Source organism: Lontra canadensis, unplaced genomic scaffold, assembly GCF_010015895.1.
Source record: "Lontra canadensis isolate GAN:19392208 unplaced genomic scaffold, GSC_riverotter_1.0 scaffold7, whole genome shotgun sequence".
In the NCBI taxonomy this organism is placed as follows: domain Eukaryota; kingdom Metazoa; phylum Chordata; class Mammalia; order Carnivora; family Mustelidae; genus Lontra; species Lontra canadensis.
The window spans coordinates 27,651,317-27,670,500 of record NW_022631001.1 but is presented as its reverse complement, the minus strand read 5'-3'; the positions used below and the strand labels follow the sequence as shown (position 1 = coordinate 27,670,500).

The 19,184-nt window shown below is 38.2% G+C and overlaps 1 protein-coding gene across 1 annotated transcript; it reads right to left on the bottom strand.

Moving 5' to 3' along the window:
• Positions 1-3,347: 3,347 nt before the first annotated feature.
• LOC116864855 (matrix metalloproteinase-26-like) lies at positions 3,348-17,759 on the bottom strand. Its single transcript, XM_032852673.1, is given in 9 exon segments — positions 3,348-3,586; positions 4,064-4,189; positions 5,002-5,150; positions 5,689-5,740; positions 5,743-5,883; positions 6,828-6,954; positions 8,501-8,562; positions 16,027-16,188; positions 17,756-17,759. Coding segments are annotated over 9 exon segments (1,062 nt in total).
• Between the last annotated feature and the right edge of the window lie 1,425 nt (positions 17,760-19,184).

Sequence of the window (19,184 nt, the reverse complement as noted above, 5' to 3'; positions counted from 1 at the left end):
CTTGAGTGAGCATTTGATAATCAAAGAATAACTACTCCATCCCAGAGGGATATTGAAACTTCAGCATCATTAGGGACATCCATATAGAACTGTGGTAATTAAGTGCAGAGGGCCCTTCTGTTACAAGGTACTTACAACTTCTCACTGAACAGGATGTTCATAGGGTTATGTATTTAATAATCATTTATTAAGCAATAACAGGATTCAAGTCTCCATACTAACTTCTGTAAAGGCAAAATAATTATCTAGTTCATCACTAACTTCCACTATGCTTAGTACAGAACATGACTTCTTAATACATTGTTTTTTTAGCTTATACCTGACAATCCACCTCTTTGCACTTCCTTATGAATTTTATAGACAGCTTATCAATTTCCATCCACTAAGATCTATATTGGGACTTTCATTGTGAATATATCAAATCCATAGCTCTGTTTTGGGAGAATTGAAAGTTTTAGGTTACCAGGTCTTCCAATCTACCTGTTCTTCCAGAACACAGACCTCAATTAATTAAGGTCTTTATTTTTTCTCAGTATTGTTTTATGCTTCTAAAATAAGAACTATTATATATCTTACATTATATTTATTCCTAGCTATTTGATACTAATTTATGCTAACATGAATGGCACTTATAAATTATCTTTTTCTAAATCTTTGGTTCTGACATATATATGTGTGTGTGTGTTTGTATATATGTATATATGTATATATGTATATGTATATATGTCTATACATATATGTATAGACATATATATATAATGACTGCAAGATGCCTTTGGCAAGAACTATTAGCTATCTTTGAGGGAAAAAATAAAAGGTTTATTACTTACAGGACCAGGAAATTACATGGCACACCTGGGGCAACATAGCAAGGTGTGGGGTGGAGGTTGGGGGAGGGGAAAGAGCCCACTTCTGCACAGGGGCTGGGGTTCTTCTCCTATTGGACTAGAGTTTCTTGGGCTCACTCTTTATTGGTGACTTCTTAAAATTTAAATTCAATTAATTAACATATTGTGTAGTATTATTTTCAGAGGTAGAATTTAGTGATTCATCAGTTGTATATAATGAGCACCTGGTGCTCATTATATTGAGTGCCTTCCTTAATGCCCATCACCCAGTTACCCCATCTCCCACCCACCTCCCCTCCAGCAACCCTCAGTTTATTTCATAGAGTTAAGCATCTCTTATAGTTTGTCTCACTCTCTGATTTCATCTTATTTTTTCCCTCCCTTCCCCTATGTTCATCTGCTTTGTTTCTTCAATTCCACATATGAGTGAAATCATATGATAATTTATTGGTGAATTTAAAATTTAAGAGCTGGAATTTAAAGAGAGAGAAGACAAAAAGCACATGGCCCAAATGGTCAGTCAACTAAGGAGCCTCAGAGGGAGTGGGGAGGAAGGGCATTGGTTTAGGTGACCTTGTTCTCTATCTAGTTGTGTGGCTGGCAAAGTGTTTACCTGAAATAGTCATCTTTGAAATGAATGCCTCTTTAAAGTGGAGGCTTAATCAAAGCTTAAGTCAGGTACTTGTATCACAAAAAAGAGAAACCAACAACTGTCAGGGTTTACACTACAATTGATTCTGTGCACTGGTTAAGACCCCTGGTGCAGTGTTGAGCAGAAGTGATGAAAGTTATGTTATTTTCCCTTTGTTGCTCTCACAGTTAACGTGCTCACCATTTCCTTATTAATGTATGTTTGCTAGGATTTTTTTTTGTAACACTTTTATCAGAGAACATGTTACTTTCTCTTGTTTATTTGATCAAATATTTTACCCAGAATAGAGGTTGAATTTCATAAAATTATTTTGTGTCCATTGAGATTTGTGATTTTTATGATTCATATGATTTTCCTTCATTATCCTATTAACGTGATTAATTATATTGATTGATTTTCAAATATCACCTTTACATTTCTGGAACAAACCCAACTTGGACATGTTACCTGACCTTCCCTTATTTATTAGCAGGTTTAATTTGTTAATATTTTGTTCAGGGTCTTCACATCTATGTTTGTCAGTGAGAGTACCCTGAAATTTTCCTTATTTATAATGTTTTTGTCATGTTTTACTAAAAATAATCTTTCATGTTTTCATGAAAATAACCTAAGAAAAAATTTTTTCCTACTGGAATATTTTGCATATGGTTGGTATGATGTCTTTATTAAATGGCTATCCAGGGGTAGTTTTTATGTATAGTTTTGATAGATAATAGTTAAAAGACAGTTCAGATTTTCTTCTTTTCAGTTTTGAAAATACTTGTGAAGAAATATAATTATAGATTATATTTTTAAGCATTTGTAGGGCTACTTGGATTTTCTAGTTCTCCCTTTGCCTGTTTTTATAAGCTATGTTTAAGAATGTATATTTTAGGTATGTATTTTGATATTTATTAACTAGAAATTACACATCTTTATGATTTTTCAATGTCTTCAGGAGTGTCAAAATATTGCCTTTTTTCATTACTGATGTTGGTTTTATATGCATTGTCTCTTTTACACTTGCCAGTCATACCACAGATAGTTTCAGTGATCTTTCAAAAAGTTAATTGTCTGAAGTTCGGTTCTCAAAAGTAAATATTAAGAGAATTTGGAATGTAAAGTGTAGGTACTTTGTCTAGAAAGCATGAAAGCTACCTACTTTGGTCATTTCTTTGGGTCTCAACTTTATCATTGCATCTCCATGTGCATGTAATTAATCTGTTTTCTTTCTCCTTTAGTCTCTGTCATATCAGTTTCATTCTTAGGACAAGAAATTTAAAGTTTATTTAAATAAATTTAGAGAAATTAAAGAAATTTGAAGAAATTTTAAAAACTGAGTTATAAGGAGGTTAAATATATTTACTGAAACTTTCAGAGCTAATAAGTGGATAGGCCACCATCCTAACACTTGGTCTCTATAGCTGTAATCTTCAATACAGTATAAACAACATTCCTCAAATGCTACCCATGTAATTACATATGAAAGACTTATTCCTATTCTTATTTTTTTCTTACCCTTTCAGCTAATTTGAGACTTCTACGGCCATATCTGTTAGAGTTTTCTGTTCTAAAATACTCTTCTCTCTTGCCTTGATCACAGTGACAGAATATATGAAATGCTGAGATATACCAAATTGTAAGAACAAATTTTTACTCTTGAAAACCATCTTTATTGGGACCCAGAAGTATTTTGAGTTTGACTCAGCTGCCTTAAATAGAATCCATTCTTTAGGGGTTAGTTCAAGCAGTCCCCAATGCTGTGTTAAGGCCTTGAATTCTTTGATCTTCCAGTGAAGCCACTAAAACCCAGGTTGAATGATTCTTCTGTGTTAACATGGGGGTATTTCAGATGACCATCTTTCTCCTTATGAGGACAGAAGAAAACAGTAAACTCCAAGTGGAATTTCCTGTCTAGATATCCTCCCTTCCAGCAGGCACAGACCATAGGGTTGCTGGATTATTTTGATAGCATCACCATCAAGATGGAAGGTTGTAGGGTCCCAATTCACATATCTGGGGTACATTATGGAGTTCAGACTCTTGGAGAGGAGCAGGCCCTGAGAATGGCCAAGCTCATGAATAGCAACAAGGAACAAACTAAATCCTGAAAAGGTACAGACAAATGTATACATATTAACTATGCATAAAGAAGGCAGAAAAAGAAGGGAGGAAAAAAGAACAAAAAAGGAAGAAATAACAAATATTAGAGAGCAAGATAAAAGCAAGCAGAGAGGGAAGGAATCTAGTGGGAAACAGAATGGCAGAATAGATGGACAGATAAACTGGAAGTGAACGAGAAGCATGGAGAAAATTGAGACAACAATAAATGGAAACAAAGTCATAACAGAGAAAAGAAAATGTGACAACATGTTCATGATAGGAGCGTCTTTGTTCAGAAATGATCCCAACTGCCCCCACTCAAATAGGAGACCCAGTTCCTCAACCAAACCTTCCCACCTCATCCTGACACTGAGTCCTTCACTTTATGCTCCTCACTGCATTCTAAGCCCAGGTGAAGACCATCATTACCAACACTTGTGCTCCCAGAGAATTCTAGCATTCCTACCAGGTAGGTCTTTACTTCTGTCTGAAGTTGACCAATATTCTCCTCTGTCAAAGTGGATAACTCCTGGAGCTCCAGAATTTGGTAAAAAAGCATGACCTAAGACACCATCTGGTCCATCAAAGGGCCAACAATCTCCATGGGCTGTGGACAATGACAGAAGTTATTGTCACAATGGGGGTCAGGGAAAGGGCAGGAATGAGCCTAGTAAGCCTCAGTGACTTGGAGTACCATGCAACTGGATAACACTAGAGGTGTGAGAGGGTTAAGGCACCATCTGTGCAGAGGAATGGGGTGGCACCAAAAATCTAGCCATGTCTTATCTTCTGTGGTAAAAGAAGAAAAGATGGCAGAGATTGAGTGAAGGTTATACGTTAGACACAAAAACTTCCCAAAACGGAAGAAAAATGGAGAAGGAAACTTAGACACTGCAGTGTTTTTTTGTTTTGTTTTGTTTTTAAAGATTTTATTTATTTGACAGACAGAGATCACAAGCAGAGAGGCAGGCAGAGAGAGAGGGGAGGAAGCAGGCTCCCCACTGAGCAGAGACATGGGGCTCAATCTCAGGACCCTGGGATCATGACCTGAGCCGAAGGCAGAGGCTTTGACCCACTAAGCCACCCAGGCGCCCCAACACCACAGTGTTTTATAAATAGGTTGGATTAACTTTGAGTAGCATTTCAACAGATTTAAGGGCTACACAACTGCCTTTTGACAGGCAAATGTATAGTTACCATCCTTCACTCTGTTCACTACACAGTGCATCTCCTCCCCTAATCTCCTGCTACATTAGACTGAAGATGTCTTCTCTGTGTTATAGATTTATCAATTTCCATTAGCTTTGTCTGATTTTTTTTTCAAAAGCTGGACTGGTGGACTGGGTTTTTATTTATGGATTGAAACCATTTGTCCTTTACATGGGACAACATGCCCTCCCTCCCATGTCAGTTTCTTACCTAAGTTCCAGAAAGAAATCTTGATGTCTGCATCTTGATTTTTCACTTGTTGGAAAATCAAGGGGGTCGCATTGCTCCAGATGGAAAATGCACCTTGCTTAATATCTTTCACCATGGATTGGTTTATATTTCTTGGGTAATTGATAATCCTGAAAGAAGAAATCTTTAGGTGGAATAGCTCAGAGGTATGGGAATTATCCTACGTGTAAAAAAGAGCAAGTCTACTTTGGGGCAAATCACTTAATATTTGGGGGCCTCATTTTGCTCATCTGTAAATTAAATTCCCAAAGAATTAAACCTGCAAAATATAGATTCCTAAGAATTTAGACATTTGTTAGATTTCTGAGAATTTTATCACATTCCCCACCTTCTTATGTAAGCTAAAATCTGGAAACCATAGCCCTACAAAATAATTATGAAAAAAATAAACAATGTGGACTCAGTTGAAAAATGTGCAGCTTTCTATATAGATTAGTATTGCTTGGCTTCAGATGTCTCTAATATGCTTTGGATCCCCCCATAGAGAGAGAAGCCTAGCCAGGGTGTCTCCTATAGACACCCCACCACCACCACCACCACCACCACAACACATTAAAAAAAAAAAAAAAAAAAAAGATTTAACTAAGCAGAAGTCAGTAGAAGTGCCTCCAGGAGTCACCTATCACTACCGGCCTTAACAACAAACACCTGTAGGTCAGAGTGTGCATCTTCCCTTTAGAACTTCCTGAGAAAGCAGTTACTCAGTTACTCCACAGTGGGGCTTGTGTGGCACAGTCAGCATCTGCTCATTCTGTAGGTCTGTCTCATTCAGATGAAATGGTGGCAGGCACTGTATCTTTTCCGTCTGGGTAAAGAGTGGTGACTCTTTCTTGGTCTTGGACTCTTGGACATAAAATTTGGTCATTTCTGCATACCCAGTTCATTTGCATTTATTCATTCTATTCCATTAAAATAATTTTTAATTTATTATTTATTTACTTATTAGCTACTCCCTGTCTCCATTAAATTTCTTACCATCTGATACTGAATTTCAGCTCCGGGGGGGGGGGGAAGTGCACCTTATATTATAGTTGGGCTGTATCTGTATCTATGTTTGAACTCTAGTACTTTAAGGGCAGTATTTATCCTATCGTAACTAGGCCTACACCACAGTTCTTATGATAGTACTTGATAGAAACTCATGATTCATTTTTACAGTTTGAATAAATTACATGTTTATGCCTTTATTTTATTGTGGACTTGGCTGGGCACTCAGAGGAATATGATATAGCATATTTTTCTGGGCTAAGTATGAGCAGGAAATTTTACCCAGTCCCTGAGTATTTACAAAGTACACAGTTAACACCAGTTTCAGTTATTTTGGATGCCTAAAAAAGTCTGGAACAAATTCACAATTTCTTGAGGAATTTGAAAGTGTGGAGTAGGCAGTTTGAGAGGTTTCTCCATCCACAGGAAGGACATATTTATTAGTCCATTTAAATGATTTCCCCTGATTGCTTACCACCTGCCAGACTCAGAGATGCCAACCCTGAGTATTCATCCTATACCCTTCCAGAAGGCTAAGAGTGGGGGAGGGAAGCACTGCAGTGAATTATTCACTAGGCACCATTAGCACAGTACTTTCAGGGGCCCAGAAATGGTTTCATTACTTCTAAAATCAGAAGAAAAAAACCTTTGAGCCTGAAGAAAATGAAAAATAATTTAATATGTAATACTAATATATTTATTTCTGTGCCATGAGGTAACTCTATATCTATGGATGTATCACATAGCGGAAGAATAGCCCACAGTAGTCATAGTGTGACAACATGGTCTAATTGGCACACCAACCTTAATAAAGTCCAGTCCTTTAAGGTCTGCAGCAGGGGGCTCTGGGAAGGCCAGGCACCAAGGCAGGAAAACAGTAACCTTTTTATGGCAGGCTACATGGCAAATGCTCGTTTCTCCCCCTGCCTGAACTCATGAACCTAACATTGATCATGGAGCCTTTATAGCCATGTCGGCTACATCCACTGACTCATGCTTCAAGTTGCCATTTCTTTGCACTGATTAGTGTTGTCATTGTCTTTCCCGAGCCGAAGGCTGAGTGGTCAGCCTGGCAGGGTGATGACAACAGCCATGGGATTTATTTTCCCATTCACTTCACACCTGATGGCCCTCAGGATACCTGGCTCAGCGCCATCAGAGGAAATAGTGGTATATCTCAGGTTATAGGGGAAATTATTATTTAAAAATGGAGGGGGGAAAAACTCAAGAAATAGGAGACATAGGGACAATTTATTACCGCTTTACATATAGAATAATTTCTTTACTAGTCACAGGCATATATTATCTTCCTCCAGAAGCGAAAGAGAGAGAGGGTTATGAAAGTGAGGAAGAGGGTAGCATCCACGATCGTGAAAATTTAGATCAGAATATGAAAAATCTCTGAGACCCATATAGAAGAGTTATAGGGACACACAGAATGAGAAAGTTGCTAAAAATATGTTTGAGAAAATAAGTCAACTGACAATAAATTGAGAGAGACACAGATTTATATATACAGCAAAAGATTTCAGCTCATAACCTTTGAAATCATACAAATATGAGTATGAATATTAACTCTGCTACCTAAAAGCTGATCTACCTTAAGCAAGTTATTCAATACTGTAAAGTCTCTGTCTCTTTATCTGCAAATTAAGGAAACTAATAATATTCACATAGTTTGATGTGTAAGGGAGTTAGAAACTGATCACTGTGCTTGGTAACAGTATTCACAATTGATAAGAGCTGTTTTACAATTATTATTACCTTGACCCTGACACAAAAATTGAAGGAAAAACAAAGACCTGGAGACACTGAGAGAGAATACTTCAAACACTTGAGCGCTTTCTGAGTACCCAGACCTGAAATTGCCTCCAATGAAGAAGACACAGAGTGAATGGATGTGGTTCCATTTCTTGCTATCAGGAGCTAATCCTTTGGCAACCACAGGGACACCTGCTATATGCCTCTCTCCCTCCTATTCCTGCCAGTTCCTTCCGATAAATGAAAGAGGATAAGATGACTCTGAAGAGAGTGGAAATAGGATAGTGAATGGGTGGAGCAAGTAGGGGTATTCATTACTTCTGACTCACCTCTAAAACTCTAGAATCCCCACAGATTCCCCCATCTGTGCTGTGCTCATTTAATCAAATTTCTCTCTTCTTCTTCCAGGGGTACCTACTCCCTAAACATGATACCATCCAGTCACTGTCCCTGCAAACACGGGCTCAATAAGTCAAAATGGTTTGCCTTCTCCTATACTCTGAAAACATGCCCTTCTAGGATAGTGAAACTTCCACTGGAGATGTGTAGCCCTCTGCTCTGTCTCCCCATCCCTCTCTTCTTCATGGCTGGGAAAGACACCATATATGATTGAGATTTCACTGCCTTGGCACTATTTGGCATTGAGAAGTGGTGAAAGACAGAGGGTGTGAGGACTGTGCCAACCACGATCTTGACATAAGACCAGGCTCACAATTTCATTAAATGTTAGCCTGTTAACAAGATCTGACAGAAGCCAGAGTTCTAGGACTGGACCTATAATAAAAACAAAAATCAAATAACAGGTGTTAAAGATGGGAACTGAGGATCACAAAAGAACATGTAAAACAGGGGCGCCTGGGAAGCTCAGTGGATTAAGCCTCAGCCTTCGGCTCAGGTCATGATCTCAGGGTCCTGGAATCAAGCCCCACAACAGGCTTTCTGCTCAGCAGGGTGCCTGCTTCCCTTCCTCTCTCTCTGCCTGCCTCTCTCCTAATTGTGATTTCTGTCAAATAAATAAATAAAATCTTAGAGAAAAAAAAAAAGAACATGTAAAATATATGCATTTATTGAGGCCTGATTAAACAAGTCTGTATTTTATGCCTTTTGGGAATATTATAATAATTTTACAGATTAAAAGATAGGACTTGAAAATAAGAGATGTCATATAGCCAAGTAGTTAAGGAATAAAGTTAGTTTCAAATTCAACACTGAAATGCTCCACCAATAATCGCAAACAAAATTATATATAGATGACAGATAATTGATCAATCGATAGATGATAGCTAGGTAGAGGATAGCAGACTGCTACGCAGCAACAACAGGGAACCAATTACTGACACATGCAACAAAACAGGCAACATCAAAAACATAACTTTGAGCTAAAGATGTGTGATTATATAGTAACATTTATGGGAAGTTCTAGAAAAGGCAAACTAATTTATGGAGAGAAAACTGAACAGGGATTTCCTTTGTGGAGGGGAGAAAGGATTGATGGTAAAACACACACACAAAGGAATTTTCTCAAATGATAACACCTTCTATTTCTTGACTAGAACCTGGATAATGCAGGAGGATTCACTTCAAAACTCACTAAACTATACTCAGTTATCTTTGCCTTTACCATATGCTAATTATACTTCCATAAAAATAAGTATTATTTATTTAAATAAGTAAGAGAAATTGTAGATCAATAAGGTACCAGATGGTACACACATTTCATCCTGAATGATATGGGACTATTACCATTATCCATATAAATGGTAATATCTGTTGTTGGGAGCCATGAGGCCTGGTCAAGGGCATTGCCCCACTAGGTTAAGGTTTGAACTGATGCAGGCTGGATAGACCCACAGATAAGCATGGTCTGATAGCCTCTTGCCTTTTTCTCTGATCCCCGTATCTCTCTCAGATTAAGAGCCCCTTGCTCATCTGCCACAAACATCTCTCAGTCTTAAGGACCAGAGCAACTCCAAGGAGGTAAATTATTCTGTACCTAGGACAATGGAGAACTTTAGATGTGTACCGCAGTAGACGGTTTCCTCCCTAGGTTGATGTTTGTCCAAGGCTTTCACAGCTGAGCCATTGATATACACCCTGCCTCCTGCAAAGGTAATTCCTTCTCGTTCCTACTTCTCTCCTATATACTTAGTTTCTCCAGATACCTTCCTGTTTTCTATTAACCTGTATCCTGTTTTCCTGCAATTCCTTACTATCTAGTTTATCCCTAAAGCTTCTCATTTTCCATTAACCTATATCCTTTTTTCCTGTGGACCCCAGAATAAGTTACCAAAAAGCACGTTTCTGTGCTACCTCCCATGGCTTTCTGAGGGACTTGATTACTCAAGAAGCAAGACCCTGTCCCCCATCCCTGGTGCCAGTCTGTACCATTATAGCTTAACTAGAATAACATGTGATGAACAAAGAGAAATTGTCTGATGAGTGCTTGAGTCTTTTGATGTCCTTTGCACGAATGTAGCCCTCTATCACAAATAAACTGCTTATATAAGAAGCTCATTGAATGGTGATAAACCGGAGATGCCTGACTGCTGACCAAAACTCGCTGTGTGGCTCTCTCATTTCTCTCGCCGATGCCACCTTTCCTTCAGGGACACCTGGACATGCCAAGGCTGGACCCTGGAGATCTGTGGTCAAATGAGCATATATATAATTATGCTGTATTTTTTTTAATGTGAAAATGCTATAAACTAGTTAACATTCTAAGAGAAGGAAGTTATATCCTAAAGATACAGGTAAATAAATAATGAATAATCCAACAGAAGAATTAATAAGATTGGAAGTATTTGTGGTAAACTTGGAGAAGAGAATATTCTAGATCTGGAAAAGGCAAGGTGGAGTTAAGATTACCTATAGACCAGAGGTGTTTATTGTTAGGCAGGTATAATACAAAGACAGTTTATTTCTTTATTTTTCTTTTTTTTTTTTTTTTAGATTTTATTTATTTATTTGACAGACGGAGATCACAAGCAGGCAGAGAATCAGGCAGAGAGAGAGGAGGAAGCAGGCTCCCAGCTGAGCGGAGAGCCCAATGCGGGACTCAATCCCAGGACACTGGGATCATGACCTGAGCCGAAGGCAGAGGCTTTAACCCACTGAGCCACGCAGGCACCCTAAGACAGTTTATTTCTTTTTTCTTTAATTTTTTATTTTTTTATAAACATATAATGTATTTTTATCCCCAAGGGTACAGGTCTGCGAATTGCCAGGTTTACACAATTCACAACACTCACCATAGCACATACCTTCCCCAATGTCCATAACCCCACCCTCCTCTCCCGACCCGCCTCCCCTCAGCAACCCTCAGTTTGTTTTGTGAGATTAAGAGTCACTTATGGTTTGTCTCCATCCTGATCCCATCTTGTTTCATTTATTCTTCTCCTACCCTCCAAGCCTCCCACGGTGCATCTCCACTTCCTCATATCAGGGAGATCATATGATAGTTGTCTTTCTCTGATTGACTTATTTCGCTAAGCATGATACCCTCTAGTTCCAACCACGTCATCGCAAATGGCAAGATTTCATTTCTTTTGATGGCTGCCTAGTATTCCATTGTGTATATATACCACCTCTTCTTTATCCATTCATCTGTTGATGGACATCTAGGTTCTTTCCATAGTTTGGCTATTGTAGACATTGCTGCTATAAACATTTGGGTGCACGTGCCCCTTCGGATCACTACATTTGTATCTTTAGGGTAAATACCCAGCAGTGCAATTGCTGGGTCATAGGGTAGTTCTATTTTCAACATTTTGAGGAACCTCCATGCTGTTTTCCAGAGTGATTGCACCAGCTTGCATTCCCACCAACAGTGTAGGAGGGTTCCCCTTTCTCCACATCCTCGCCAGCATCTGTCATTTCCTGACTTGTTAATTTTAGCCATTCTGACTGGTGTGAGGTGAGATCTCATTGTGGTTTTGATTTGTATTTCCCTGATGCCAAGTGATATGGAGCACTTTTTCATGTGTCTGTTGGCCATCTGGATGTCTTCTTTGCAGAAATGTCTGTTCATGTCTTCTGCCCATTTCTTGATTGGATTATTTGTTCTTTGGGTGTTGAGTTTGCTAAGTTCTTTATAGATTTTGGACACTAGCCCTTTATCTGATATGTCATTTGCAAATATCTTCTCCCATTCTGTCAGTTGTCTTTTGGTTTTGTTAACTGTTTCCTTTGCTGTGCAAAAGCTTTTGATCTTGATGAAATCCCAATAGATCATTTTTGCCCTTGCTTCCCTTGCCTTTGGTGATGTTTCTAGGAAGATGTTGCTGCGGCTGAGGTCAAAGAGGTTGCTGCCTGTGTTCTCCTCAAGGATTTTGATGGATTCCTTTCTCACATTGAGGTCCTTCATCCATTTTGAGTCTATTTTCATGTGTGGTGAAAGGAAATGGTCCAATTTCATTTTTCTGCATGTGGCTGTCCAATTTTCACAACACCATTTGTTGAAGAGGCTGTCTTTTTTCCAATGGACATTCTTTCCTGTGTTGTGGAAGATGAGTTGACCATAGAGTTGAGGGTCTATTTCTGGGCTCTCTATTCTGTTCCATTGATCTATGTGTCTGTTTTTGTGCCAGTACCATGCTGTCTTGATGATGACAGCTTTGTAATAGAGCTTGAAGTCCGGAATTGTGATGCCACCAACTTTGGCTTTCTTTTTCAATATTCCTTTGGCTATTCAAAGTCTTTTCTGGTTCCATATAAATTTTAGGATTATTTGTTCCATTTCTTTGAAAAAAAAATGGGTGGGATTTTGATAGGGATTGCATTAAATGTGTAGATTGCTCAAGGTAGCATAGACATTTTCACAATATTTGTTCTTCCAATGTAGGAGCATGGAACATTTTTCCATTTCTTTGTGTCTTCCTCAATTTCTTTCATGAGTACTTTATAGTTTTCTGAGTATAGATTCTTAGCCTCTTTGGTTAGGTTTATTCCTAGGTATCTTATAGTTTTGGGTGCAATTGTAAATGGGATTGACTCCTTAATTTCTCTTTCTTCTGTCTTGTTGTTGGTGTAGAGAAATGCAACTGATTTCTGTGCATTGATTTTATATCCTGACACTTTACTAAATTCCTGTACAAGTTTTAGCAGTTTTGGAGTGGAGCTTTTTGGGTTTTTCACATATAGTATCATATCATCTGCAAAGAGTGATAGTTTGACTTCTTCTTTGCCAATTTGGGTGCCTTTTCTTCTTTTTTATATTTTTTTTTTCAGCATAACAGTATTCCTTGGTTTTGCACCACACCCAGTGCTCCATGCAATCCATGCCCTCTCCAATACCCACCACCTGGTTCCCCCAACCTCCCACCCCCCGCTGCTTCAAACCTCTCAGATTGTTTTTCAGAGTCCATAGTCTCTCATGGTTCACCTCCCCTTCCAATTTCCCACAACTTCCTTTAATTTCTCTCTGTTGTCTGATTGCTGAGGTTAGGAGTTCTAGTACTATGTTGAATAGCAGTGGTGATAATGGACATCCGTGCCGTGTTCCTGACCTTAGCAGAAAAGCTTTCAGTTTTTCTCCATTGAGAACGATATGTGCGGTGGGTTTTTTATAGATGGCTTTGATAATATTGAGGTATGTGCCCTCTATCCCTACACCTTGAAGAGTTTTGATCAGGATGGGGTGCTGTACTTTGTCAAATGCTTTTTCAGCATCTATGGAGAGTATCATATGGTTCTTGTTCTTTCTTTTATTAATGTGTTGTATCACATTGATTGATTTGCGGATGTTGAACCAACCTTGCAGCCCTGGAATAACTCCCACTTGGTCGTGGTGAATAATTCTTTTAATGTACTGTTGAATCCTATTGGCTAGTATTTTGGTGAGAATTTTTGCATCTGTGTTCATCAAGGATATTGGTCTGTAGTTCTCTTTTTTGATGGGATCCTTGTCTGATTTTGGGATCAAGGTGATGCTGGCCTCATAAAATGAGTTTGGAAGTTTTCCTTCCATTTCTATTTTTTGGAACAGTTTCAGGAAAATAGGAATTAAGTCTTCTTTAAATGTTTGGTAGAATTCCCCTGGGAAGCAGTCTGGCCCAGGGCTTTTGTTTGTTTGGAGATTTTTGATGACTGTTTCAATCTCCTTACTGGTTATGGGTCTGTTCAGGTTTTCTATTTCTTCCTGGTTCAGTTGTGGTAGTTTATATGTCTCTAGGAATGCATCCATTTCTTCCAGATTGTCAAATTTGTTGGCATAGAGTTGCTCATAGTATGTTCTTATAATTGTTTGTATTTCTTTGGTGTTGGTTGTGATCTCTCCTCTTTCATTCATGACTTAATTTATTTGGGTCCTTTCTCTTTTCTTTTTGTTAAGTCTGGCCAGGGGTTTATCAATCTTATTAATTCTTTCAAAGAACCAGCTCCTAGTTTCATTGATTTGTTCTATTGTTTTTTTGGTTTCTATTTCATTGATTTCTGCTCTGATCTTTATTATTTCTCTTCTCCTGCTGGGTTTAGGCTTTCTTTGTTGTTCTTTCTCCAGCTCCTTTAGGTGTAGAGTTAGGTTGTGTATTTGAGACCTTTCTTGTTTCTTGAGAAAGGCTTGTATCACTATATATTTTCCTCTCAGGACTGCCTTTGCTGTGTCCCACAGATTTTTGCTCTGTAGACAGAAGTCACCAAATAGGGCTACTGGGTGATCAGGGCAAACAGGGCTCCTAAAATCCCAGGCCGTTTAGTATTGAGAGGATAATCTAGGTCATGTACCACTGACATATACTATATTGATTTTTTAGCTAACCTTATAAATAAAAGCAAAAATTTTAATTTTGAAGAGAAATAACAGAAGCTCTAGGTTCTTGGAATCCATTGAGGGACGTTACCCTATACCACACCTTCCTCAGCATCTACCTCTTACTTCAATAAAGTATTTTGTTGTTTCCTATTTATCTGTGTCTCAAGTATCAGTAACTCGAGAGCCATAAGTCCTATGGTTCTAGGACTTCTCCAGTAAGCATCCAATGAAAACACACCCAGTGTCATCAATTATAAATGGCCAGTTGTTTCCTTGCTTCTGAGGTGGCTGACAGATTAAGGTTTCCTGAATATTTACTGCTTTCAAGTCTGCCCCAGTTAGTTCACTGGGTTAAAGAAGATATTCTTTTTATTATTATTACCATGCCCAGGAAATGGGTTCAGTTCTGTTTGACTCACCCCAGGTACTGCTCCTGTCAGACCATGTCACCTGAGCGCTCACACTTCCTTTCATCAACTAGAGCGCTTAGCTAGAAAATGGAACTTGATTTAAAATAGGACAAATCTGGGGTTACCTGGTTGGCTCTGGCAGTTGAGCAGCAGAGTATGGGTTTCAGCTCAAGTCAGGATCTCAGGGTCGAGAGATTGAGTCCCACACTGGGTTCTGCAATCAGTGAGAAGTCTTCTTTAGATGCTCTCCTTCTCCTTCTCCCTCTGCCCCTTCAGCCTTTCTCTCTCTTGTTTGACCTTCACTGGGAACATGTGCATCAGGCAACTCAGATTTTTTGCTGTCCTATTCAAGTCCATGAATTATCATGAAAGTGCTGTGGATATTGGTTTCTTGAACTGGGTGTAGGCTGGGTGAGCTCAGAGCGCAGCCAAAGGCCAGGGAGATGGGAGTGATTGGGCACTTTTCTCTGAGGGTGCACTGAGGAATGGGGCCCAGAGCTCTCGGCTCCTCTAGGCTAGAGATTGGGTGATTGCTATTTTCATTCCCTAAGACAGTTTATTTCTTTTAGCCTCTTTCAAATTTGTAAAATATGACTTTGTTCACTGAAAGCTCACAGTGATATAGGCCTTAATCTTCATTTCCAAGATGAATAAACAAAGGTTTAGGAAGTAATACAAACCTCTCCATAGAAATGGTAAAATCCACAAGAGTTACATCTCTATCTGTTTAACTCTAAAGCAAATTCTGTTAAATGGGCATGATGTCTATCTTTACTGGCAGATATCCATCATTATACCATCAACACATCCTTGTACTTTCAACCAGAATAAATTCACAAACCTTGGGGCCTAAGCTCAGGGGAGTCACAATGTTAGAAATAATGCCTAACTGTGAAAAGTCACTAGAAGTTTTCCAAAATGCATGGCAACACTGAAAAGAGAAGCACAAAATTTTTGAACCTCTTATGTCTCCCCGGCTACTCTAAAATACCTCTTTTTTTAACCCATCCCACTCATCAATCCCTGACATGCTCCTGCACACATTCCTTTTCAGTTCTTCATCCCTAGTTTCTTCCTTACTCTCCTGCCCCTCAGAAGTGGCCAGTTGGAGGTTGGCTTCTCCATCTAGGTTAGATGTCTCCAGGAAGTGAGAAGTCAGGTCCTCCCAGAACCTTGACACGACATGATCAGAGCCCCCCATAAAGGGCAGTTCTTCAGTTACTTTGAATTGTTCTTCAAATTCTGGCACAGGATTGTTTATAAATGAAATCCCCCTATGTTTCCAGGTCTGTAAACTACTCTGTAGATTCATTAAGGATAGACAGGGACTTTTCCAATTTGCAATGATACATGTACAGTGGTCTTTAGAACTGAGAAGGAACTCATTACTTATTAGATGAATAAATGTGCTCAGTGATAGAATATCATAGCTACTAATGAGACTAAGTTGTTTGTATCTATTTTGCTAGTGGCAAATGGGAGCACATAACTCAAGTTTCTCAACCTAGGGCAGATAAAAATTATAATAATTTATTATTATTTATATATGCCAAGCGTGTACTATCTTGTTTCATTAACACAATCATTTGTGAAGTAGGAGTTTTATTACTTTCCTCTTAGAGTTAATGAAATGAGGCCTTCACATCATTTGGCCATCATTTGACAGCCATAATACTCAAAAGTGATACATGGAGGTTATTAAAAAAAGAGTGTCTTACTCTGATGGCAGAACAGTTCATCACTGAAGTGGACTGCCAATTTCATAGCTTCCTCACTTGTGGTGCTACACGTCACTGCGAGACTTTCTGGTGATCTGGGGTACAGCGCGCAGTGTGATAGGGTGGACTCGGATCAGTAGCCACCTGTAAGACCAACCCTGTACTCAAGTAAATGAGTGCTGGGTGCTGAGGCCTTGCTTACCTAAGAAAGTAAATGAGTGTCCTATTAGCAATTCTGCCACAGTTTGAATTACAGCAGTGTTTCTCAAAATATGATGTAAATATGAATCATTTGAGGATGCTGTTAAAGAGATAGATTCTGATTCACTAATCTTAGATGATCCTAATATGTTTAAAGTTCATATTTAAATCCAGTTAGGTAACATACAGTGTTATATTAGTTTCAGGTGTACAATATAGTGATTAAACAATTCAATGCAACACCCAGTGCTCATCACAAGTGCCTTCCTTAACCCCCATAACCTGCTTCATTCACCACCGCTCCACCTGTCCTCTGGTAGCCATCAGTTTGTTCTCTATAGTTAAGTGTCTGTTTCTTGATTTGTCTCTCTCTTTCTCCCTTTGCTCATTTGTTGCATTTCTTACATTCCACATATGAGTGATATCATATGGAGTTTGCCCTTCTCTGACTGACTGATTTCACTTAGGATTATACTCTCTATCTCCATCCATATTGTTGCAAGAGGCAAGATTTCTTCTTTTTTATGGCTGAATAATAGTCATATATATCTATATCTATATCTACATCTATTTATATCTATCAATATAATGGTCATATATATAGTATACCTTTATATATTTATATATAAAATACATCTCCTTCATCCATTCTTCAGTTGATGAAGTCCCAATATTTTTAATTTCTAACAAGCTCTTAGGTAATGCCAATGCTGCTTATCTAAGGATCATACTTTCTGAGCAGTTAGAAGGCAAGAGGTTTTGAAAATATAGGGAGTATAGAGGCTGTGAATTCAATCAGAAATCTTTGAGAATGAATATTAGATTTTACATTTTATTTTAAAAATTAGAAGCTTAGAGAAACAGGAACCCATTTCTCTTCCCCTCCCTACCCATATTTTCGCCCTCTTCATTACAATTTTTTAGCCTGGGGCTAAATAATCTGGCTTATTTCCAAAACCTTTAGCAGAGTATGGATTGTTTCCCAACTGCTTCTGGGTAAACTATCTGTGTGGCAAGAGAAAAACCATTTTCAAGGTAGAGGAATGCATGACCTCCATTTCTGTGATTAAGGTAATGAGATGGTGGGGGGAGAGCATTTTCCAGAGCTGGAAAATTGTTGCCTTTGTTATGACACTGGCAACTCTCCTGGGAAAGAATGACTCAGTATCTTATTCATCTGGAGGTAGAAGAAATGTTTTCAGAACAAAACTAGACTTTGGGCTTAGACTGAGAAAAGAATTACTGGTAGAGAACATAGGGGACAATCAGAGGTGGGAACAAGGGAATTGTACAGGCTGTGAAGAGTCATCAGTATCCCTATGGCAGTACAGAGCAACAAAAATGTTTATCATCATGTTTAATTATGTAATTATTATCACTGTATATTTTCTCTCCCAAAACTATTCTTCATCACTATTTATCATTTCTGTCCAGAGAATACCATGTCAGTTGTGATGCAAATGTTATTAAGATACAGAGGCTTCCTTAAATTAGTTTCCCATCTCATAGAATGTTTTGTTAATTAAAAATATAATTGTGAAGCAGTGCTCAACCTTGTAATAAATATACACAAGTTAAACTAAGGACTAACTGGAATGAGATGTTGACCTGGGTTATAACCTGGTTTGGCCAGAGGAAATAAACAGAGGTATAACCTAGCTGTTGTATTTTAAAAAGTATTGTAGGAATAAAATAAAATAAAATATAAAATAGAATAAAATAAAATAAACAAGATAAAATAATTAAATTACATTAAAATAATAAAATAAAATGAATAAAATAAAATAAAATGAATAAAATAAAATATAAAAAGTATTATAGGAACTCAGGGGGAAAATCCTGGAACTTTATGTCAGTCCTTTTGGTTGGAGTATAGGTTTATACTGAGCAAATATCTTCATGGATATAAATATGTAGAGCAAATGGGAAACAGATTATTCAGGGCTTTAAAAATGATATAAAATAATTTATATTATTTACATTTTATAAATGTACATTTATATTATGTGTTTATTCAAATAAGTATTGTTGGGTCGCCCAATAATGGGTCCGTGATTAAAGGAGTGAGACTGATACAAAGCGAAAGTCAAGCAAAGCTTTATTTCGCGCCAAGCATCAAGAATCAAACCGACCATTCTGGGCCGCGCCTCTTACAGAGAGGGCAACCTCTCTCTGCTTCACAGACTAGCTTTTAAGGGCAAAGGCCATGTGGTTGGGCCTAGCCACACACAGGTGGCCAATGAAATTGTAACACACAGAGAAAGCTGCACAGTCATATTAGGTCACACATAAGTGACCAATTGAATTACAATTTACCCT